We start from the raw sequence: 24,650 nt of genomic DNA on the forward strand, positions 1-24,650 counted from the left end.
CCGCTCTGCCCCTCTTTGCTCGCTGGAGCACTGAGCTGTGGAGGGGCGGGGAGCGGCTGTCTCAGGCTCTCAGCTGAGAGGCTGCAACAGGTGTCAGTCCAGGCACCTGGCAGATCCCGACTTCCATTGTCGGGATGACGCGGTGCCTGGACTGGACCGGCCCCTTACTCGGATCTGTGTTCACCCGTGTCTCGGTGGCTCAGGTGATCACAGCGTGTGCGAAGGGGGAGACGTCTATTGACGTCCTCTCGGAAAAGTAGGTCCGCGCTGTAGCCGTCATTCGGCTATAGCGCGGACAGGAAGTGGTTAAGTACTTATACATGGTTCTAGAATGTAAACAGAAGCTTGTCTATTCACATCAGCCTGCCCATAAATCTAAACATGGATCCATTAACCACTTGAGACCGGCGCTGTAGACGAAAGATGTACACAGCGCGGCTCTCAAGTGCCATGTGGACGTCCTGCTATTTGCATTTCCCGCGCGCATTGCGGGAAAAAACTGTGCCCGGCGTGTCACGTGATACCGATGCGTGTGCCTGGCGGCCGCGATGTCCGCCAGTTACCCGCGATCGGCAGTGACAGAGCAAGGACGTGGAGCTCTGTGTGCAAACACAGAGCTCCACGTCTTGTCAGGAAGAGAGGAGACTGATGCTGTGTTCCTTGTACATAGGGACAGAGATTGGTCACCTCCCCCAGTCAGTCCCCCCCCCCCAAAGTAAGAATCACTCCCAGGGAATACATTTAACCCCTTCCTCGCCCCCTAGTGTTAACAAATTCCCTGCCAGTCACATTTATACAGTAATCAGTGCATTTTTATAACACTGTTCGCTGTATAAATGTAAATGGTCCCAAAAGTGTCCGATATGTCCACCGCAATATCGCAGGCCTGACAAAAATCGCAGATCGCCGCCATTACTTTTTGTTATAATAATATCCCATTTTTTTTTCCAAAAAAATATATTTTGTTTTGTTCTCAGTTTAGGCCAATACGTATTATTCGACATATTTTTGGTAAAAAAAAAAAAAAATCGCAATAAGCGTATATTGATATACGTTATAGTGCCTACAAAATAGGGGATAGATTTATGAATTTTTTTTTTACTAGTAATGGTGGCGATCTGCGATTTTTGTCAGGCCTGCGATATTGCGGTGGACATATCGGATACTTTTGACACTATGTTGAGACCATCTAAAAAAAAAAATGTTTTTCTCAGTTTAGGGCGATACGTATTCTTTTACATATTTTTGGTAAAAAAAAAATCGCAATAAGCGTATAGTGACTGGTTTGCGCAAAAGTTATAGCGCCTACAAAATAGGGGACATAATTATGATTTTTTTTTTTTTACTAGTAATGGCAGCGATCTGCGATTTTTTTTTTTATTGGGACTGCGACATTATGGCGGACACATCGGACACATTTTTGGGACCATTCACATTTATACAGCGATCAGTGCTATAAAAATGCACTTGTTTACTGTATAAAGGTGACGGGCAGGGAAGGGGTTAACACTAGGGGTCGAGGAAAGGGTTAAATATGTTCCCTGGGAGTGGTTCTGTGGGAGAAAGGGACTGACTGGGGGAGGTGACCGATCTGTGTCCCTATTTACAAGGGACACAGCATCGGTCTCCTCTCCCTGACAGGACGTGGAGCTGTGTGCCTGCCTGTGTATTAAAGAAAAATTAAACAAACATCCACATTATATACATGTCATCACAAAAAAAAAGGAGAAATGAGACAGATCGCTGCTCCAGGTGAGTGTAATAATCCACCAAAAAGGAAGAGTTGGGTGCTAGCTCTGCCTGGGAACCATGAATATTGTAGAGACCAAGTGAGAATAATTAGCTGCACACAAACATCCGTCCAACAGGTTTATTGAAAAACTACCACCAGGACTAAAACAAGGGACCAAGGGGTGACGAACCGCTGCCTTGGGCCGTTGTTTTACTCCTGGTGGCAGTCTTTCATTAAACCTGTTGGAGGGATGTTGGTGTGCAGCTAATCATAAAAAAAGTCTGATACATTCCTATGCACAAGCACACAAGCAGCAAATAAAAAACTTTTCAGATGCAAACACCCAAGATCACCATACTAATATTTCTTCAGTGGAAAAAAACACAAATAAAACTCCCAAACTACTATTAGGTAGATTCACAAAGAGTTAGGCCGGCTTATCTACAGATAAGCCGACCTAACTCTGAATCTAAGCCGACCTATGTTTAACCACTTGCTTACTGGGCACATAAACCCCCTTCGTTCCCAGGCGAAATTTCAGCTTCCGGCACTGCGTCGCTTTAACTGACAATTGCGCGGTCGTGCAACGTGGCTCCCGAACAAAATTGGCGTCCTTTTTTCCCCACAAATAGAGCTTTCTTTTGGTGGTATTTGATCACCTCTGCGGTTTTTATTTTTTGCGCTATAAACAAAAAAAGAGCGACAATTTAAAAAAATATATATATATTTTTTACTAGTTGCTATAAGAAATATCCCAATTTTTTTAAAAAAAAAATAAAATTTTTCTCAGTTAAGGCCGATACGCATTTTTCGACGTATTTTTGTAAAAAAAAAAAAAAAAAAATTGCAATAAGCGACTGGTTTGCGCAAAAGTTATAGTGCCTACGAAATGGGGGATAGATTTATGTTTTTTTTTTTTTTTACTAGTAATGGCGGCGATTTGCGATTTTTTTGTCAGGCCTGCGATATTGCGATGGACGTATCGGACACCTTTGACACAATTTTGGGACCATTCACATTTATACAGCGATCAGTGCTATAAAAATGCACTATTAACTGTATAAATGTGACTGGCAGTGAAGGGGTTAACACTAGGGGGTGAGGAAGGGGTTAAATGTATTCCCTCATAGTGTTCTTACTGTGTGGGGGGAGGGGACTGACTGGGGGAGGTGACCGATGCTGTGTCCCTATGTAAAGGGACACAGATCGATCTCCTCTCTCCCTCACAGCACGTGGAGCTCTGTGTTTACACACAGAGCTCCACGTCCTGCTGTGTTCCCGACGATCGCGAGTGTCTGGCGGACATCGCGGCCGCCAAGCACTCGCATCGGCTCCCGAGCGATGCGCCGGGCACGTTGTTTCCCCGCTGCGCGCCCCCAGCGGCGCGCACAGGGAACAACAACGGCAGGACGTCTGTGGACGTCCTCCCGGCACTTGAGAGCCGCGCTGTGGACGTCTTTCGACCATAGCGCGGATCTCAAGTGGTTAAGTGTATTCTCTAACAGAGATACACTTAAACATATCTAAGATAGGACGGCTTGCGCCGTCCTATCTTAGATTGCAATGTTTTGGCTTACCGCTAGGTGGCGCTTACATTGCGGCCGGCCTAGATTATGTAAATGAGGGGATACGACGATTCACGAGCGTACGCCGGGCCTACACCGTCGCATTACGTATGAGGTGGAATAACAATGTTAAGTATGGCCGCCGTGAGGTTCGAATTTTTTACATCGTTTGCGCAAGTCGTCCGCGAATCGGGATTTACGTCGTTTACGTACGCGTCGAAATCAATAGGCCCGTACGGCCTACTTAGCCGCAATGCGCACTGGGAAATGTAGTCGCCCGGCGCATGCGCAGTGTAAAAAACGTGAGGTCAAGCCTCATTTCCATACTACACGCCCCCCTCCCAGTCATTTGAATTAGGCGCGCTTACACCCGCTCGTTTTAGGCTACGCCGCCAAAAATTTGAAGGTAAGTGGTTTGAGAATCACTTCTAACCTAAATAATTTACGGCGGTGTAGCCTAAAAAGAGTAGGCTAGGCCGTCCTAATTTTAGGCGCCCCTACGTGAATCTACCCAACAATATCATAAAACAATTCCTGAGATGTGTGGTCTTAGGTACTGTATAATTTACAAGATAAAGTTCCTTACCCAATGTTCTCCTCATTTTCATTAATTGATGAGTTACAATATGGGAAAAACTCCCCCAATGGGGTATTGTCGCAGCAAATTGCACAGATTCGAAGAAGTAATTAAAAAGGATTTCTTTATTGAAAAATAACAATATACACTGGACACATTTTCGGGGGATATAACACTATTCAAGACTATGTAAACATACAATGATGCACAGCATTATATTAAAATATCTGGTGTGAAAATTCCAACGCGTTTCGACCTGCGTGGTCAAAGTCTTCCTCAGGGGATTGATTTGCTGTCAAAAAATATATACATATATATTGTATATAATGTACTCCTCATTTTCATTAATTGACTCAACAATTTTAACCCTGGAGAAGTCTTTCCCTGATCAGCTGTTGTGATGCAAGACCTGGTGAGTCCAACCATCGTTGGACTCACCAGGTGGTGGACTCACTGGTGGTGATCGGGTCCCGCGGGCGCGGTCACGGAGCTTCGGACCGGGTCACAAGCGCGCCGGCGGCACGCAAGCGACCCATGGCTGGGCTCTTAAAGGCGACGTACAAGTACGTGCCTGTGCCCAGCCGTGCCAGTCCTCCTCCACTTACCTCATCCTTCCATTTTGCTTTTAAATGTCCTTATTTCTTCTGAGAAATCCTCACTTCCTGTTCTTCTGTCTGTAACTCCACACAGTAAAGCAAGGCTTTCTCCCTGGTGTGGAGTGTCGTGCTCGCCTCCTCCCTTGAGGGGGGAAGGGGCGAGTAGGAGAGTCAGGACGCTCTCTACGTTGCAGATAGAGAAAGGAGCTGCGTGTTAGAGAGCGTCTTGACTCTCCTACTTAAGGGAGGGGGCGAGCACGACACTCCACACCAGGCAGAAAGCCTTGCATTACTGTGTAAGGTAAAGGAAGCTATTTAGGAAAAAAATGTTTTTACCTTTACAACCCCTTTAAACCTATAAAATAAAGCCCTATCAACATAACTAAAAAATAAATAAATACCCACAATAAAAAAAAAAGAAAAACGAATTCTACCCCTGAAACAAAATCTCACTTTTTTTTAAATAGAAGCCTTGCATTAAAATTAAAAATAAATCTAGTTAAAAACCGACATAAGTCTATCTAGTTCAACCAATAAACCAGTTTAACCAGTTCAACCAGTTTGACCTAAAATAAAGGCCCTATCAATGTAAGTAGAAAAAAAGACAATATATCTCGAAAATAATTAAACCCCAAAATACAATCCCCTGGAAACAAAAGCCTGTTTTGTTTTTTTTAAGTGATTCTTTCCAACCATGAAAGGTCAAAAAGTTTACCATGGATGGGAGAGCAGCCGATGCTGACATCAAATAAACTACAATCTGGTAATGAGTGAGGTCATGAAATCTGTCATCTGATGTACCTGAGCCAGGAGCTACTGTGCTTGATATATGATTGATCACAGGTGAAGAAAACAGCTTGTACATGTGCAGGCATGCCAAGTCCCCCAGGTGATTGCATTTGCAAGGGATATCAAGCTAATGTAAAATCACTTTAGCAACTTTAGCTTTCATTGTGTTTTTAACCATTAAAGTGGATGTAAACCCCAATTTTTTTTTTTTTAATGTCACAATGTAGAGTATAAGGCTCCATTCACACCTAGGCAGACAAATTCGCGGCGTTTTGTCGCCGCAAATCGCGGTACAAATAGCAGCGTTTTGTACCGCAATTTGCGGCGACAAAACGCTGGTATTGTCCGCCTAGATGTGCCCCAGATTGACCCCCTCTATGGAGATGGTTCCCATCTCTTAGCCGAACGCCGAAAGCCACCTGAAAAAAAGGTCCGGGACCTTTTTTCAGGCGGCAGGCGTCCGGCGGTCAGCGTGGAGATGTGAACAATCTCCATAGAGGGACATGTGTTTTCATCCCTCTGGCGGCAGCGGCGTAGCACTACAGGCGTAAAAACGCCTAGATGTGAATGGGGGCTAAGATTTCCTATCATCTGTGCCCAGTTTTGCCACACAGAGTTAATCCAGCTGTGAGCAATCCTCTTTTATTGTTCAGTGAAAATTAACAGACTTCCAGATAAAACCCTGTCTAAATAAAAAGTCCTTTCCTCTCTCCTTGCTTTGGGTGACAGGTTATTTACATATCTAGCTTGGACATGTTTATCATATGTTATGTTATGTTTATCATAATATGAGGTGATCCACAGTATAAAAAGTGAGAAATCCACCCCTCCCCCACATAACACATCCTGGTAATATACAATGAACTGTGGATCACCTCATATTACTGGAGGTCCTTGCCTGTATTTGTATGAGAACACCAGCAATTGTATTCGGGTAAGCTTTAGGTGCACACTGTGCAAAGGAGACAGTACACTAAGGCCCTTTTCACACTACAAAATAAATCCGTTTTAATAATCCGTTTTAAAATCCGTCAGATAATGTTAAAAAACTGAAGTTATACGTCCTTTATAAAATATCATTAAAGTCTATGGGATTTTTTTATGTTCCGTAAAGATCCGTAATAGTCCGTTATAACATACGGACGTTAGTTATAACGGAATATGTGACGGGTCTTGCACTATTTTTTGTCCATTTTTTGTCCGTTGCAAGTAACGGATATATTAACGTCCGTTATATTTTAACATTGAAGTCTATGGCACACGGACGTTAGTAAATGTCTCCGTAAATGTCCGTTATGTTAACGGACGTTAATTTTACTGAGCATGGATATTCAGGGGAACCCCGCCGTCAATTTAAAACAAAAATGACGTGCGGTTCCCCCTAAATATCCATAACCAGACCCATTATCCAAGCACGTTGACCTGGCCGGCCGCAGAAAAGAGGGGGGGACAGAGTGCGGCCCCCCCTCTCTCCTGAACCGCACCAGGCCACATGCCCTCAACATGGGGAGGATGTCCCCATGTTGATGGGGACAAGGGTCTCATCCCCACAACCCTTGCCCGGTGGTTGTGGGGGTCTGCGGGCGGGAGGTTTATCAGAATCTGGAAGGTCTTTCGTCTTCTCGGTCTTCCCCAGTGACGTAGCAGAGGGTACGTCAGAGGGGGCGGGGTCACGTGACGGGTGGCTCTGCCTCCTCTACATCAGAAATGTCACAGCTTCAGCCGCTCATTCGCTGGGCTGTGCCCAGCGGTGAGAGGAGGTCGGGGATGCTGCTGCGCCGGATGGATGGATCTTCTCATCGCCGGAGCGGAGATCACCCGACGCTGGATCTTCTCATCGCGGGAGATCACCCGACGCTGGATCTTCTCATCGCAGGAGATCACCCGCACCCGTCGCTGGATCAGGACAACGCAGGAAGCCGGGAACGAGTGGATTTTTCAGCGCTGGAGTTTTTTTTTTTTTTTTAATAAAGGACTTTATTCTTTTGTGTCAGTGTGTTTTTTTTTACAATACTTTTTACTTCCTTCGTGAAATGGTAGAGGTACAGTGTACCCCATTACCATTTCACACAGGGGGGGGGGGTCAGGATCTGGGGGTCCCCTTTGTTAAAGGGGTCTTCCAGATTCTGATAAACCTCCCGCCCACAGACCCCCACAACCACCGGGCAAGGGTTGTGGGGATGAGACCCTTGTCCCCATCAACATGGGGACATCCTCCCCATGTTGAGGGCATGTGGCCTGGTGCGGTTCAGGAGAGAGGGGGGGCCGCACTCTGTCCCCCCCTCTTTTCTGCGGCCGGCCAGGCCAACGTGCTCGGATAATGGGTCTGGTTATGGATATTTAGGGGGAACCGCACGTCACTTTTGTTTTAAATTGACGGCGGGGTTCCCCTGAATATCCATACCAGACCTGAAGGGTCTGGTTATGGATATTTACCGGGAACCGCACGTCATTTTTGTTTTAAATTGACGGCGGGGTTCCCCTGAATATCCATACGACTTCTGGAGCTGGACTTCAAGAAAGGGTGAAATGGTTTTTATTAACGGAAGTTAGAAAGGAATGATATAATGGATGTATACGGATGTATACGGATATATACGGATATATACGGATAAACATTATCCGTTTTCAATAAAGGAAGAATGGTAAAATAATTATCCTTATGTATCCGTTATTAAATCCGTTAATAAACGTACAAGGCCGCCACGCAGGCGGCCTTATATAGTGTGGGGCGTGTACTAAACCCCCTGAGACATAATTGGCCAAAGCCACCCTGACTTTGGCCAATTATGGCTCTCTGTTTTATCCGCGCTGGGATTGGCCAAAGCATGCGGGTCATAGTGCATGCTTGGCCAATCATCAGCCAGCAATGCACTGCGATGCCGCAGCGAATTATGGGCCATGACGCGCCACTCGAATCTGGCGCGAACGGCCCATAATGTTCGAAATTCGGTGAACGGTCGAACAGCCGATGTTCGAGTCAAACATGGGTTCAACTTAAAGCTCATCCCTACCAGACACCCATCAAATTATTTAATTGTCTGGAGTAAAACAGTTGGCTGCAGGTTGCATTGATCTGTTCAGCTGTCTTTGTGATCAAAAGCTGGTTATAAATTGAAAACATAATGTGGGTCATAAGTGACATTTCCAGCCAGTGTCCTTTGTTTAGCTCTCTGTCAGTACAGAATTAGCAGTTCTTGGTGAGCATGCAGAACACGTCTTTATGCTGAACAGACAGGCTGAGCAAGTGTCATTATAATGACAGAGAGCAGCCGCTGTTATAAAAAAAAGGGAAAAGAAAAGAAAGAAGCAACGCCTGCTATTGTTTTCCAATACAATAATTAGAACAGATTGCAATGTTGGATTAGTATTTTAAATGTACTCAGTATCCTCAGATACAGACCCAATGACCCAAGAATTTTATTAAAAATAACAGAGTTCCTCCCGAGCCTGCATTGTTTTTTCCTTTTCGGTCACTGACACGGCTTTCCACAGTAGCCTTAGCTTTACAGGCTGACAAGAATCCCGACGAGAAAATAGAGAGCAGGATCTCTATATTTCTCGTCCAGATTCTGGCCAGATTTCCAGACGAGAAACCTGAAAGCCTCGTACACACGCTCGGTTTAGTTTTCTTGCTGGTTCTTGCCGAGAAAACCGAGCGTGTGTACGAGGCTTTATACCATTCAATTTCATTACTGGGGGAGGGGACTGACTGAAGGAGGAGACTGATAGCTGCTCCTAAGTACTAGGAACAGACGATCGGTCTCTACCCTTAGGCCTAGTACACACGAGAGGATTTATCCGCGGAAACGGTCCGGAGGACCGTTTCCGCGGATAAATCCTCTGGCGGATTTTGATCTGATGGTTATACTAACCATCAGATCAAAATCCGCGCGGAATTCCCTCCGCGGTGACGTGTCGCGCCGTCGCCGCGATGATGACGCGGCGACGTGCGCGACGCTGTAATATAAGGACTTCCACGCATGCGTCGAATCATTACGACGCATGCGATGGATGGAATCGGACGGATTGATCCGGTGAGTCTGTACAGACCATCGGATCAATCCACTGGACTGGATTCCAGCGGATCGATTTCTTAGCATGCTAAGAAATTTTGATCCGCTGGAAAACCATCGGCCCGAAAAATATCCGCGGATAAATATCCGCTGGGTTGTACACACCAGCGGATCTATCCGCTGAAAGTGATCCGCGGATAAATTCCAGCGGATAGATCCTCTCGTGTGTACGGGGCCTTAGGCCTCTACCCCGCTGGACCGTTTTCATCGGACATGTCTGCTGCGGGATTTTGGTCTGATGGTTGTACACACCATCAAACCGAAATCCCCGCATACAGGATACGCGGTGACGTGGACGCGGCGACGTGCGCGACCCTAGAAGGTCAATGCTTCCACGCATGCGAGGGCTTTCGGCCGAGCGGACATGTCCGGTAAGTCGTACAGACGACCGAACATGTCCGACGGACAGGCTTCCAGCGGACATGTTTCTTAGCATGCTAAGAAACATTTGTCCGATGGAAACCTGTCCGATCCGCCGGAAAATTGTCCGGTCGGCCGTACAGACAACCGAACATGTCCGCTGAAACTGGACTGCGGACCAGTTTCAGCAGACATGTTCGGTCGTGTGTACGAGGCCTGACAGAACAAGATCTTTCTGTTTACATTGACAGATCTCCGTTCTGTCTTTCTCAGGAGCGATCGCGTGTAGCCGGCGGCCACGTGCATTGGCTCCTATGTCGCGTGTGCGCCCCTTAAACTACCTAAAGTGCCCATCGTACAGCTACGGCGATTCGAGCAGGAGTGCCATACTGCCTCCGTCAAACAACAGGGCGTAGTTGGCAAGTGGTTAATGTGAGATCTGGGGGTCAAAAAGACCTCGGATCTCAAATTTACAATTAAAGGCAATACTTTTTTTTATTTTTTTATTAAATAAATGTATTTTTATTTTTCAATCATTTGTTTTTGTCCTTTTAAGGCTGTTGGGCGGAAGTGACGATTGACATCGCTCCCATCACCAACGTCATTGAGTCAAGTGGGGGCCATCATACCCTCACTCGACTTCCTGCCCCTCGGGGGAAAGAATCAGATTGTCTAGGTAAGCAGCGGAGACGAGCAAGACGATCGAGACACGGCAGGAAGGGGGGTGGGTGTCGGCACAACACCTCTCCCATCGCCGATAACTGGGATCTTGCGGCAAATCCGCCACGAAGACCACTTTTATCTTAAAACGGCCACCATTTAAGAAAATACTGGGGTTATGGCTGCCATAACCCCTTTATTTAACGTCAAAGTACTGACGTATAACAACGGCGGGTGGTCCAGAAGCGGTTAAATTGGCAACCAATGCAAAATTGTCGGTGGGTTGCCATGATAACAGGGCTGGCTGCCGGAGATCATACTGGCTTTTGAATTAAGGTGACCAGATTTTTTAAATGAAATCTGGGGACATTTTTTTTTTTTTTTTTTATTAATAATGGCGGCAATCAGTGACTCTGCCCGTCGCTGCCACCGCCCGCCTTTTACAGCCTCTCAGGTCTTACTCTCCGGGCCCCGGCTACTACTGGGTGAGGAGGAAGATCACTCTGCCAGGGAAGGCAAGGAGATGGGCAGGCGGCTGGCCGGGATTTGAGCCAAGGCAGAAGAACATGCGTGCGGAGCTGAATGGGCATGCACCCGAAACTGAAGAAATATTCCCTCCGCTCCGACCAGCACATGATCATCAGAAAGGGTCACAGATAATGGAAAAAAATAGACCCCCCCCATAAGCTAGTAGGAGCGGAGTGCGGGGGGGTGTAATTCAGATTTTGTTTTATTAATTCTGCACTGACTGTCTTTGAAATTGCCCCTGCCCCCGTTCAAATCGAATCCGGGGACAAAACCAGGGACAGACTTAATTCAGGGACAGGGATGTCTGGTCACTATGGGCCAGATTGTCAAAGGGCTTACGACAGCGCAACGCCATTTGCGCCGTCGTAAGTCCTAATCTGGCCCGGCGTATCTATGCGACTGATTCTTAGAATCAGTTACGCATAGATATCCATTAGATCTGACAGGCGTAAGGCTCTTACGCTGTCAGATCTTAGATGCATTTTTTTTCCCGCCGCTTGGTGTCGCCGACGCCGTTTTCCCCGTCGTCTATGCAAATTAGCTATTTACGCAAGATTCCCGAACGTACGCGCGGTCGACGCAGTGAATTTACGACGTTTCCATAGCTTTTGCGACGCGTAAAGTTGCCCCTGCTATATGAGGGGCAACCAATGTTAAGTATGGCCGTCGTTCCCGCGTCGAAATTTAAAAAAGTACGTCGTTTGCGTAAGTCGTCCGTGAATGGCGCTGGACGCCATTTACGTTAAGGTCGAAACCAATGACGTCATTTAGCGCAATGCACGTTGGGAAATTTTAGGGACGGCGCATGCGCAGTACAATCGGCGCTGGAACGCGCCAAATTTAAAGTATCCACGCCCCCTACCTGGATCATTTGAATTAGGCGGGCTTGCGCCGGAGAATTTACGCTACGCCGCCGCAACTTTACAGGCAAGTGCTTTGTGAATCAAGCACTTGCCCGTAAAACCTGCCGCCGCGTAACGTAAACGAGATACGTTACGACCGCATAGTTTAACGCCGATCTACGAGAATCTGGTCCTATATTTTGAATGCTTTTGGTATAAAAGGGAGATATGGGGGGGGTATTTAACCTAGGCACCCTCCTAGCTACGTCACTACTGGGTTCTATACAACATAGTAGTAGTAAGAAGATTACTATATGACTTTTAAACCATAGTATGTATACTTGTGCTTGTAAAACTGGGACCTTGGATTGTAAGCTCCTTGAAGACAGATGTGAATGTACAATATATAAAGAGATGTGTAAACTTGTCTGCCCTGCATATGTATTTGTAATAAATAAAAAGCAGAAGGCACAGGGGCCAAGTGGTTAGCACCTCCGCCTGACAGCACTAGGGGGTGACAGTTTGAATTCCAACCATGACTCTACCTGCCTGGAGTTTGTATGTTCTCCCTGTGCATGCGTGGGTTTCCTCCAAGTACTACAGTTTCCTTCCACACTCTAAAGACATGCTGGTAGGTCCATAGGCGTGCGCACAGAGTGTGCTGGATGTGCCCAGGCACACCCTAATCCTCAAGTGTGGTGCTGACTTCCCCTCTCCCCCTGAAGTGCTGCCAGCTTCCCTCCTCTTCCTTTTTTAAACGAACACAGCAAATGATCTGTACTGATCGCTCCTGTCTTCATTCTTAAAGCGGATGTGCGCTGAAAAAAAAACCTAAAAGCCAGCAGCTACAAATACTGCAGCTGCTGACTTTTAATATTAGGACACTTACCTGTCCTGGAGTCCAGCGCCGTCTGCAGCAGAGGACGAGCGATCGCTCATCTCTCTGCTGCCCCCCCCCCCGCCATCCTCGGTGAGGGAACCAGAAAGTGAAGCGCTGCGGCTTCACTGCCCGGTTCCCTGCGGCGCATGCGCGAGTCGCTGTGTACTGGGAGCCGAGTGTTCCCAGAACACAACGGGGGGGGACGGGGGGGGGGGGGGGGACGGAAGGTGACGTCATGCCTGCAGTCTGCCCGAGACAGTGTAGCTGGAAGTGGGTGCAAATACCTGTCTTTAGACAGGTATCTGCACCCCCCTCCCCCCCTGAAAGGTGTCAAATGTGACACCAGAGGGGGGAGGGCTTCGATCAGCGGGAGTTCCACTTTAGGGTGGAGCTCCGCTTTAACTGATGCATAGTAAACTATGTGTACTGCAGGCTGCAGAGAAAGGGACTGGGGAATCTCTGTCCTCAGTTTTTCTCTGTCTCAAAATTGGGACATTAGGGATCTGTTTAGACCCCTGATATCTCACCAAAGCCCCAAAACGGGGCTCCTAAAAAATAGAATAAAACATATTAATATTGTAAAAAATAATAAAAAAAATTAATTGTAATTTTTTTTAATTAAAATAATAAAATAAAAAAAACTACTGACATCATCCACTGCCCTACTGACACCAATCTTTGCTCGAGCACAGGCTGCTACCCCCCCGGGACACTATATCTCTTAAGCTGCAAGGTTCCTAACCCCCCGGTTTGTCCTTTGTTGGACAGTGCAGTGTGGCTGCCCTTAGTAGGGATCTATTTTTCCCCAAGGCTTCCTCCACCTGCCCCCTGCCTTGCTGGTCCCGGCTCTGTTTTTTCTGTTTTAATTTTCAGAACCAGCAATTTACTCACGCTGTGGCCCCTCTACATCATTAGGAGACTCTTTTCTCCTCCCATTGGGCTTACCAACGCATCACTTGGCATTTTTATAGCTTGTGATTCCAATGACCCGTGATGAATTGGATGGCCACCAACCTACTGACGTATACAAGTAGCAATATCTTCTTGTCATACAATCTCAAAGCTCGTCCCGAAGAAGCCGTAAGGCGAAACGCGTCGGCGAGATAAATATATTGCTTTATATGTATCTATGTATTTTTTTCAACATTTATTGGAATTTATTTGTATATGTGTATTTTTGTAATTAAATATATTTTTTATATAACTCAAACTGTCCCTGTGATTGCCTTTGAAAGTCCGCCATGTCACTACCTAGTGTAGTACTACCCCTTTTTTTGAACTAGTATTTCGGATGTGGGCTAATGTGAGTGCTTATATGTTATTCCCCCTCCCCCTTTTTTTGAAGTTAATTGGCTCCTGTCTAAATTGGCCCCTAGTATATAGGTAGGGATTTTGCGCAAGCTCCTTGATGTTAATGTACAAAATATATTTATGTAACACGTTCCGTACATTTTTGGCGCTATATAAGCGCGTGTAACAGGAATTACAGCCGTGTTGCATTCTGCAAATTGAGCACTAGATGGCAGCAGTTAACATTTATAAACCTGAGAAGTACAGGAAAAATAAATAATGGTAAAGCAAAATGTTGTTGAACTTACTAAATACAATTTAACCACTTCCATACCGGGCACTTATACACCGTGCCGCCCAGACCAATTTTTAGCTTTCAGCGCTGTTGCACTTTGAATGACAATTGCGCGGTCATGCTACACTGTACCCAAACTAAATTTTTATAATTTTGTTCCCACAAATAGAGCTTTCTTTTGGTGGTGTTTGATCACCTCTGCGATTTTTATTTTCTGCTAAAAAAATAAAGAAATGACCGAAAATTTTGAAAAAATGTTGTTTCTGTTATAAAACATTGTAAATAAGTAAGTTTTCTCCTTCATTGATGGGCACTGATGATACTGCACTGATGGGCACTAATGAGGTGGCACTGATGTGGTGGCATTGATGGGCACTGATGATGGGCACTAATATGCGGCACTGATAGGCGGCATGGATGGGCACGGATAGGCAGCGCGGATGGGCACGGATAGGTGGCACGGATAGGCAGCATGGATAGGCGGCACGGATGGGCACTGATAGGTGGCGCGGATAGGCACGGATAGGTGACGCGGATGGGCACGGATAGGCAGCACGGATGGGCACGGATAGGTGGCACGGATGGGCATGGATAGGCGGCACGGATAGGCACAGATATGTGGCGCGGATAGGCACGGATAGGTGACGTGGATGGGCACGGATAGGCAGCGCGGATGGGCACTGATAGGCGGCATGGATGGGCACTGATAGGGAGCAAGGATGGTCACTGATAGGTGGCACAGATGGGCATAGATGGGCACTGATAGGTGGCACTAACGTATGTGTTGTACTAATGGATGCCAATCAGTGCCAAACAATGCCTGCCAATCAGTGATGCCCATTGTGGGCATTGATTGGCATCCATTATTTCTGTCATTGTCATCCCTGGTGGTCTAGGGTGGCATACCTGTGTTATGCATCCCTGGTGGTCTAGTGGCATCCCTGGTGGTCCAGTGTGGGCATCCTCGGGGGGGGGGGGGGCTGTGCTGATAATCGATCAGCACAAACCCCCCCCCCCTGTCAGATGAGCAGCCGGTCGGCTCTCCTCTACTCGCGTCTGACAGACGCGAGTGAGGAAAAGCCGATTACCGGCTTTTCCTGTTTACATCGTGATCAGCCGTGATTGGACACAGCTGATCACGTGGTAAAGAGTCTCCGTCAGAGACTCTTTACCTAGATCAGTGTTGCGGGGTGTCAGACTGACACCCCGCAACAACGATCGCCGCGATGCGCGCCCCCGCGTCCACTCAGGATATTGAAACCACTTTGCCGACGTCTTTTTGCATAAGGCGGGCGGCAAATGGTTAAGGCCTCATGCCCACTGACGTTTTAAAAACCGGGCTGTAAAGCTAGTATGGACGCCAGGAAAAAAGCAGCGTTTTTTCCCCGATTCGCGTTTTGCATTGAATTCAATGCACGTTTTTTCCGTGTGAGCTTTCAGCCGCGTTTTTCTTTCTCTATTCAAAATCAATGGTTCCCTATGAGAGCCCCATTGATTTGAATAGAGGTCGCACCAGAAGTCGGATCAAGATGACTTGCGGGGCGACTCGTGTGCGGAGAATCTTGAAGGGGAACCCCCGCGAAAATTAAAAAAAAAATGTGTGAGGTTCCCCCCAGGATGATACCAGGCCCTGGTATGTATCTTAAGGGGAATCCCCCACATCGAAAAAAAAACGGCTTGGGGGATCCCCCAGGATCCATACCAGACCCTTATCCAAGCACGTTTTTGCGGTAAAAATAGCGCTATTAAAACGCTCCCCATGCCCCTCTCCATTAAAATGAATTAAAAACGCTGTAAAATCGCAGTAAAAACGCGGTAAAAACGCTGTAAAATCGCAGTAAAAACGCGGTAAAAACGCGGTAAAATCGCTGTTTTACCGCGATTTTAACGCTCCGTTTTTACCGCGTTTTTACAGCGGTTTTTAATTAATTTCAATGGAGAGGGGCATGGGGAGCGTTTTAATAGCGCTATTTTTACCGCAAAAATGCACCGGTGTGAAAGGGCCCTAAATCTGTTGTGTTTCGAAGAAAAACAAGCTGTCCAGCAGATGTAGCAGCTAGAGGGTCGAGACAAACCGTTTACCACTGACAGGGGGTGCCTACAATGATCAGTTTTTATGTTTGCTGTAACTGATTATAAAGCATCAGCTGGAGTTTGGCTTTAATTTGTTAGTGTAGCTAAATCTGTTAGAGCAGAGGTCTCCAAACGTTCTAAACTAAGGAAGGAAGAGAGGAAAGATCCCGATGGTGGTATGAGAGAGACAACTTCAGCCTGGGCTCTCACCGCGCCACGGCTTCAACGCGTTTCGCTCCACTCCCCAGAACTTTAGGGGGGCCGGAGTGGCCAGTGGAAGGAGAAGATGCTCCAGTGTCTGTGGGAGTAAACAAATGACATAGTGCCTATAGTGAGTAGGAGGTGGAATAGTGCCCCATCATTGGAGTCAGTGGGAGGAATAGTGTCCCATCATTGGTGTCAGTGGGAGGAATAGTGTCCCATCATTGGTGTCAGTGGAATGAATAGTGCCCCATCATTGGTGCCAGCGGGAGGAATAGTGCCCCATCATTGGTGGAAAGAATAGTGCCCCATCATTGGAGTCAGTGGGAGGAATAGTGCCCCCATCATTGGTGTCAGTGGGAGAAATAGTGTCCCCTCATTGGTGTCAGTGGAAGGAATATTGCCCCATCATTGGTGTCAGTGGCAGGAATAGTGCCCCCTCATTGGTGTCAGTGGGAGGAATAGTGCCCCATCATTGGTGTCAGTGGCAGGAATAGTGCCCCATCATTGGTGTCAGTGGCATGAATAATTCCCCATCATTGGTGTCAGTGGGAGGAATAGTTCCCCATCATTGGTGTCAGTGGAAGGAATAGTGCCCCATCTCTGGTGTCAGTAGTAGGATTGGTGCCCCATCATTGGAGTCAGTGGGAGGAATAGTGCCCCATTATTGGTGTCAGTGGAAGGAAAGGTGCCCCATCATTGGTGTCAGTGGCAGGAATAGTGTCCCATCATTGGTGTCAGTGGCAGGAATAGTGTCCCATCATTGGTGGAAAGAATAGTGCCCCATCATTGGTGTCAGTGGGAGGAATGGTGTCCCATCATTGGTTTCAGTGGAAGGAATAGTGTCCCATCATTGGTGTCAGTGGCAGGAATAGTGCCCCATCATTGGTGTCAGTAGTAGGAATAGTGCCCCATCATTGGTGTCAGTGGAAGGAATAGTGTCCCATCATTGGTGTCAGTGGAAGGAATAGTGTCCCATCATTGGTGTCAGTGGAAGGAATAGTGTCCCATCATTGGTGTCAGTGGAAGGAATAGTGTCCCATCATTGGTGTCATTGGCGTTGCCCGTCCTGACGAGCTCGCGTGCAGAAGCGAATGCATACGTGAGCAGCGCCCGCATATGAAAACGGTGTTCAAACCACACATAAGAGGTATCGGCGCGATCATCAGAGCGAGAGCAATAATTCTAGCCCTAGACCTTGCAAAACATGCAACCTGGAGAATTGTTTTTTAAACGCCGCCTATGGAGATTTTTAAGGGTAAAAGTTTGACGCCATTCCACGAGCGGGCGCAATTTTGAAGCGTGACATGTTGGGTATCAATTTACCCGGCGTAACATCATCTTTCACAAGATACAAACAAATTGGGCGAACTTTACTGTTTAGGTATTTTTTTTCATTCACAAACGTGTCTTTTTCCCCCAAAAAATGTGTTTCAAAGAGCGCTGCACAAATACCGCGTGACATAAAATATTGCAACGATCGCCATTTTATTCTCTAGATTCTCTGCTAAAAGAAAGAAATATATATAAAAAATATATATATATATATATATATATATATAAAATGTTTGGGGTTTCTAAGTAATTTTCGAGCAAAAAAAATACGGATTTTAACTTGTAAGCAACAAATGTCAGAAATGGGCGTGAAGGGGAATTATTATTATTTCGAATTTTTCTGATTTTCGATTTTCTTTCCTTTTTTTCGGATTTTTCTAAATTCCAAATTTAGGAATTTTCAAATTTACAAAAGAAATGAATGAAAGTAAAATGAAAACAAACGAATTTTCCGGCAGTGCAAATGTCTATTGGTAATTACTAAGGCTGCATTCACACCTAAGCGACAGCCGCGTACGCGTGTAGTGGCAGATTTGCCGCGATTACAAATGTTTCATTTTTTTTTTTTTTTCTAAAGTATTCCCATTGCTGTCTATGGGAAAACGCGCCTGTCGCGTGAAAAAAAGGGTCCGGGACTTTTTTTCAGGCGACAGGCGTTGCGCGTCTATGAGATGTGAACCATCTCCATAGACGGCAATGGGAATTCTCCCCTCTAGCGACAGAAGCGTCCCGCGTCGGGCGTTTTGTCGCTTAGGTGTGAATGGGGTCTAGGCAGAGAAACGAATCAAATCACCTGTGCAAAGCAATGGAAAGCCTGAAAACATGGCCCGGATTCTCAGTGGAGATACAACGGCGTATCTTTGCAATGGCCGTCGTATCTATGCGTTGTGCCATCGTATCTCTGCGTTGTGCCGTCGTATCTCTGCGTTGTGCCGTCGTATCTATGCGTTGTGCCGTCGTATCTCTGCGTTGTGCCGTCGTATCTCTGCGTTGTGCCGTCGTATCTATGCGTTGTGCCGTCGTATCTCTGCGTTGTGCCGTCGTATCTCTGCGTTGTGCCATCGTAACTCTGCGTTGTGCCGTCGTATCAATGCGTTGTGCCGTCGTATCTCTGCGTTGTGCCATCGTAACTCTGCGTTGTGCCGTCGTATCAATGCGTTGTGCCGTCGTATCTCTGCGTTGTGCCGTCGTATCTCTGCGTTGTGCCGTCGTATCTCTGCGTTGTGCCGTCGTATCTCTGCGTTGTGCCGTCGAATCTATGCGTTGTGCCGTCGTATCTCTGCGTTGTGCCGTCGTATCTCTGCGTTGTGCCGTCGTATCTCTGCGTTGTGCCGTCGTTTCTCTGCGTTGTGCCGTCGTATCTATGCGTTGTGCCGTCGTATCTCTGCGTTGTGCCGTCGTATCTATGCGTTGTGCCGTCGTATCTATGCGTTGTGCCGTCGTATCTCTGCGTTGTGCCGTCGTATCTATGCGTTGTGCCGTCGTATCTCTGCGTTGTGCCGTCGTATCTCTGCGTTGTGCCGTCGTATCTATGCGCCTGATTCTTAGAATCAGTTACGCATAGATTTCCCTAAGATCCGACAGGCGTAAGTCTTTTACGCTGTCGGATCGTAACTGCATTTTTACGCTGGCCGCTAGGGGCGTGTAAGCTGATTTACGCGTCAAAATATGTAAATCAGCTACGCGAATTCCCGAACATACGCCCGGCCGACGCAGTACATTTACGCCGTTTCTGTTAGGCTTTTCCCGCCGTATAGTTACCCCTGCTATATGGTGGCGGAAGTGCGGCGTACCAATGTTAAGTATGGCCGTCGTTCCCGCGACGAAATTTGAAATTTGCGTCGTTTGCGTAACTCGTCCGTGAATGGGGCTGGACGTAATTTACGTTCACGTCGAAACCAATGACGTCCTTGCGGCGTATTAGGAGCAATGCACACTGGAAGATTTCCACGGACGGCGCATGCGCCGTTCGTGAAAAACGTCAATCACGTCGGGTCAGTGCTTTGAGAATACAGCACTTGCCTGTCTAAGTTGCGGAGGCTTAACGTATATCGGATACGTTACGCCGCCGCAAAGATACGCCGCTGGACGAGAATCTGGCCCATGACCTGTTGGTGGTACGTGAGGACTGGAGTTGACAAACATTGTTAAAGACTCCCGATCCCTCCATAAAGAGGACCTGTTGCCATGGGCGTCCGCTGTGTGACATCCGGACCAGGACAGCTCAGACAGCCTGCGGCCGCGAGACTCTTCAACACCTTCATGATTTTACAAGGGGGGTCAACTGCCCCGCCCTGCCCTATGGAGCGGACGCCCATGCCTGTCGCTGCTTATTGCTGTCACATGAGATGTTCACATTCCTTTTTATAGCAATAAAAGTGATCAAAAATAAAAATGTAAAATGTAATCAAAGGCACAGCGTATAAATAAAAAGTAAAATAAATACGATTTTTTTTTTAAGCGCCCCATCCCTCCGTGCTCACGCGCAGAAGCGGACGCATGCTTAAGTCACACCCGCATAAGTAAACGGTGTTCAAACCCCACATGTGAGGTATCGCCGCGATCGTTGGAGCGAGAGCAATAATTCTAGCACTAGACCTCCTCTGTAACTCAAAACAGGTACCCTGTAAAAAATGTAAAGCGTCGCCATTTCCACGAGAGTGCGCAATTTTAAAGCGTGACATGTTGGGTATCTATTTACTCTGCGTAACTTCATCTTTCCACATTATACAAACAAATCGGGCCAACTTTAGTGGTTTTTTTAATTTAATTTGAAGGAAGGAAAAAAAAAGCGTTGGCAAAAATTGCTGCTCAAATACCTTGTAATACAAAAAAATGTCGCCATTTTATTCTCTAGGGTCTCTGCTGAAATATATATATATATATTGGGGTAGATTCAGAGAGCAATTACGCCGGCGTATCCATAGATACGCCGCGTAATTGCTAAGTAGCGCCGGCGTATCTACTTTCTGTATTCAGAAAGCTAGATACGCCGACTTTAGCCTAAGATACGACTGGCATAAGTCTCTTACGCCGTCGTATCTTAGGGTGCATTCTGACGCTGGCCGCTAGGTGGCGCTCCCATAGATGTCAGCGTAGAGTATGCAAATTAAATACTTACGCCGATTCACGAACGTACGTGCGCCCGGCGGTAGTTTTTTACGTCGTTTGCGTACGTCGTTTTCGTCGTAAGGCTGCTCCTGCTATTAGGAGGCGCAGCCAATGTTAAGTATGGACGTCGTTCCCGCGTCACGATTTAAAAATTTTAACGTCGTTTGCATAAGTCGTCCGTGAATGTCGCTGGACGCCATTTACGTTCACGTCGATACCAATGACGTCCTTGCTACGTCAATTACCGCAATGCACGTCGGGAAATTTTAGGGACGGCGCATGCGCAGTACTTTCGGCGCGGGAACGCGCCTAATTTAAATGATCCACGCCCCCTACGGAATAATTTGAATTACGCGCGCTTACGCCGGCCCCTTTTACGTTACGCCGCCGCAACTTATCAGGCAAGTGCTTTGTGAATCAAGCACTTGCCCGTAAAACTTGCGGCCGCGTAACGTAAATGCCATACGTTACGCCGCCGCAGTTTTGCGCGCCCCTACCTGAATCCACCCCATAGTGTTTGGGGGTTCTGAGTAATTTTCTAGCAAACAAAACATAGATTTTTACATGAAGGAGAGAAGTGAACTGGCCCGGATAGGAAGAGGTTAACATGCATTTCTAGCCGTCTGATTGGTCAGTTGGTAGAATTCCCCGATTCCTGCAGAGGGGATGATGGGCGGTGACCTCCATACCGGGTGATGCCACACATGGGACTCATCATAATCACGTAGCTCATGCACTGAGCGTGCCAATCAGACAACAAAGCCGAGTACTAAACACGCCCTCATAACGTTCTGCTTTTTTTTATTGGTCCATTCTCTGAAATCTGGGCGTACCTAGGTGTCAACGCAGCCCCGCATGGACACGCCTCCTTTGCTTTCTCCTTTTTTAATTGGACCTCAGTCTCGCGCTCCGCTCATTTTCTGAAACTCTGGGCGTGACAAAGCGGACAGGCAACAACAAAACAACGTCTCGGACACGCCCTTCCTTGGCCAAGTCACCTTCTAGAGACGCCCCTTAAGTTTCTTCTTTTTCTCTTATTGGGCCTTCGCTCCTGCGTCTCCGCCCATTTTCGGAACTCCGAGCCAGCCGACGTGCGGTGTGGGCGTGGCCTCGGTGTACTTGTTGTGGCGCTGGGCGCAGCGTGTTGTCAGTGTGCGCTTCGGTCATGTCGGTGTTTCGTGTTCTGCGCTGCTCAGCATGGAGAGGGGCTGCCTCCGCCGCCTACAGTACGGCCGGGGAGGGCGGAACTCCTCCGCCTGGTGCCCCGGTACCCCCCGTGCCGGCTTCTCCCTGCTCTCCCCCACCTTCTCCTCCACTTCCCCCCAATGCACCCAACCCGAGCCGCCGCTTCTCCTCCATCTCCCCCAAGATCGACAACAAGACTTTCCTCTGGTCCCGCTATGGGGAGATGAAGAAGCTGGTACGAGGTGAGCGATACGAGAGGGGCAGCTGTATTATTATTATTATTATTATTATATATACATCTGTGTCTCAGTGGCTCTCTCTCTGTCTCTCTGTCTGTCTGTCTGTCTCTGTCTCTGTCTCTCTGTGTGTCTCTGTCTCTGTCTGTCTGTCTCTCTGTGTGTCTCTGTCTCTGTCTGTCTGTCTCTGTCTGTCTGTCTCTGTCTGTCTGTCTGTGTCTCTCTGTGTGTCTGTCTCTGTCTCTGTCTCTGTCTGTGTGTGTGTGTGTGTGTGTATATGTGTGTATATATATATATATTTTCTCTCTATAGTCCAATGGGGGGGGGGGTTGGGCATAATCGGTGCCGATCCTGACCTCCCTAAGCAAAATGACATGTCACATTAAAGTTGAGAAGATGGGGGGGCGCTGCCGACAGTGGCATGTCACATTAAAGGGGTGTGTTCTGCTGTCGGAAATGACATCTTACATAGAAGTGGGGGGGTGCTGACTTCTTACCTCTTCTTCCATGCAGCCAGAAAGTTGAAACGGGGTGAGAGTCTGAAAATGACTTTTCACCAGGCAGGGCCTCTAGTAATTTGGGGGGGCCCTAAGAGGCTTGCATAGTGAGCCTATAGGCAGGGCCGTCTTTAAGGCAGTACAAAAGGGGCCCTGTCATTGTTGTGGGGGCCCAAAGCAGTTGCCTCGTACTTGCCAACTATCCCAGTTTAAATTCCCCTGTCCCTTGAAGTTTTTTGTCCTTTGCCGTGTCCTGATATCTCAGTGTGAAGTGTTGCTTCTAATGCTGTCCTTTTGTTGTGTGCAGATGACTCACCTGCAGACCCTGTGTTTGTATGTAAATAATGGGAGCATTCATATGTACATAGTGGTTGAATTCATATGTAAATATCTTGGGGCGGTGATATTCATATGTAAATAAAGGTGGCATTCATATGTATATCATGCCCTTCTGCAGTCAGATGGTGTGCTGTAACCTCTAGCAACCAACCAGTGAGCATTATTACTGTACAGTAATCTCTAGCAACCAATCAACAAGCAGAAATCATGTGCTGTATCCTCTAGCAACTAATCAGTGAGCCGTAATGTGCTGTAGCCTCTAGCAACCAGTCAGTAAGTGGTAATGATATGCTGTAACCTCTGGCAACCAATCACTGCCTGATCTGATACAGTAAACTGATTTTTAAGTCTAGCTGATATTAATTGTATGTCTCAGAGCAGGTGGAGAGCAAAATTTAATGGGGGGGGGGGGGGGGGGTGCGCCCAATTTTTTATTTTTTATGGGGATATTATTATTCCCCCATGAACAGATCGGTCCATGGGGGATTATGTGACCTCATACATGCAACAAGTTAGAATTGATCAGCCATGTGACCATACAATGTGATTGTACAATTCCCTGAGGACACACTCCTCTTATCAGGGAGGTCCTTGTACTACATAGATGCAGATTGTACAATCAGATTGCATGCTCACCTGCTGTGCCTTGTACAATCCAGGCAACTCCTTTCTCACCCTTTACATCACAGGTGTCAAAACACAAGGCCTGTGGGCCGAATCTGGTCCTCCAGGCAATTTCATGTGGCCCTCTCGCCTCTTCTGCAGCTCCAGACCCTAAGACCCCTTTCACACTGAGTTTTTCAGGCGGTACAGGGGGGGGGGGGCCCCCAACAGGTCAGGATTTCCATTATTTTGCACAGGTGATTTGATCAGTTTCACTGCCTTAGTAATCACCACAGCCTTTTCATCTGATGGAAATCCTGAAAACCTGACCTGTTGGGGGGGGGGGGGGGGGCTGAGGACTGGAATTGAGAAACACTGCATTAAAGTGAGGAGCGGAGGGTGCTGACTGCTTGCCTCTTCTCCCATGCAGCCACAGCGAGTTGAGAAGCGGGGCCGAAAACAACTTGCCAGGCCTCTAGTAATTTGGGGGCCCTCCGTTGCTTTGCGGGGCCCTAAGAGGCTTGCATAGTGAGCCTATAGGGGGGATCGGCCCTGAGTGGGGGACTCGACTTCTGATGGTGGGGGGGGGGGGGGGTTCTTGACATTTAATGGGGAGGGGATGCGCTGGACATCTAATCTTACAGATACAAGAGGCCCTTTGAAGGGCAATCGTAATGCTGATGCGTCCCACAATGAAATTGAGTTTGACACCCCATCAGGAGATTGTACGGTCAGATTGCCACATGTATGTGGACCCTAGAAGTCGGGATGGAGGGGGGGGGCAGAGTCAGGCTGAGCCCCACCCCTCTCACCAATGTGTTTTCTCTCAATTATAATCACATCCGCCTCCTGCCTTAAGAGTTATTTTTAGGGGAGAATA

General features: G+C 47.4%; 1 protein-coding gene across 1 annotated transcript in view; it reads left to right on the forward strand.

The window, feature by feature from the left end:
* The first annotated feature begins 1,730 nt into the window (after positions 1–1,730).
* The window catches only part of LOC120914515 (5'-nucleotidase domain-containing protein 2-like), a 78,172-nt gene continuing 55,252 nt past the window's right edge, over positions 1,731–24,650 (forward strand). The window contains exons 1-3 of the mRNA XM_040325191.1: positions 1,731–1,752; positions 10,252–10,371; positions 21,930–22,337. Of these exons, the coding sequence (XP_040181125.1) occupies positions 1,731–1,752; positions 10,252–10,371; positions 21,930–22,337 (550 nt within the window). The remainder of the gene's footprint in view (positions 1,753–10,251; positions 10,372–21,929; positions 22,338–24,650) is intronic.

This window comes from Rana temporaria, chromosome 9 (genome assembly GCF_905171775.1).
Source record: "Rana temporaria chromosome 9, aRanTem1.1, whole genome shotgun sequence".
Lineage (NCBI taxonomy): Eukaryota > Metazoa > Chordata > Amphibia > Anura > Ranidae > Rana > Rana temporaria.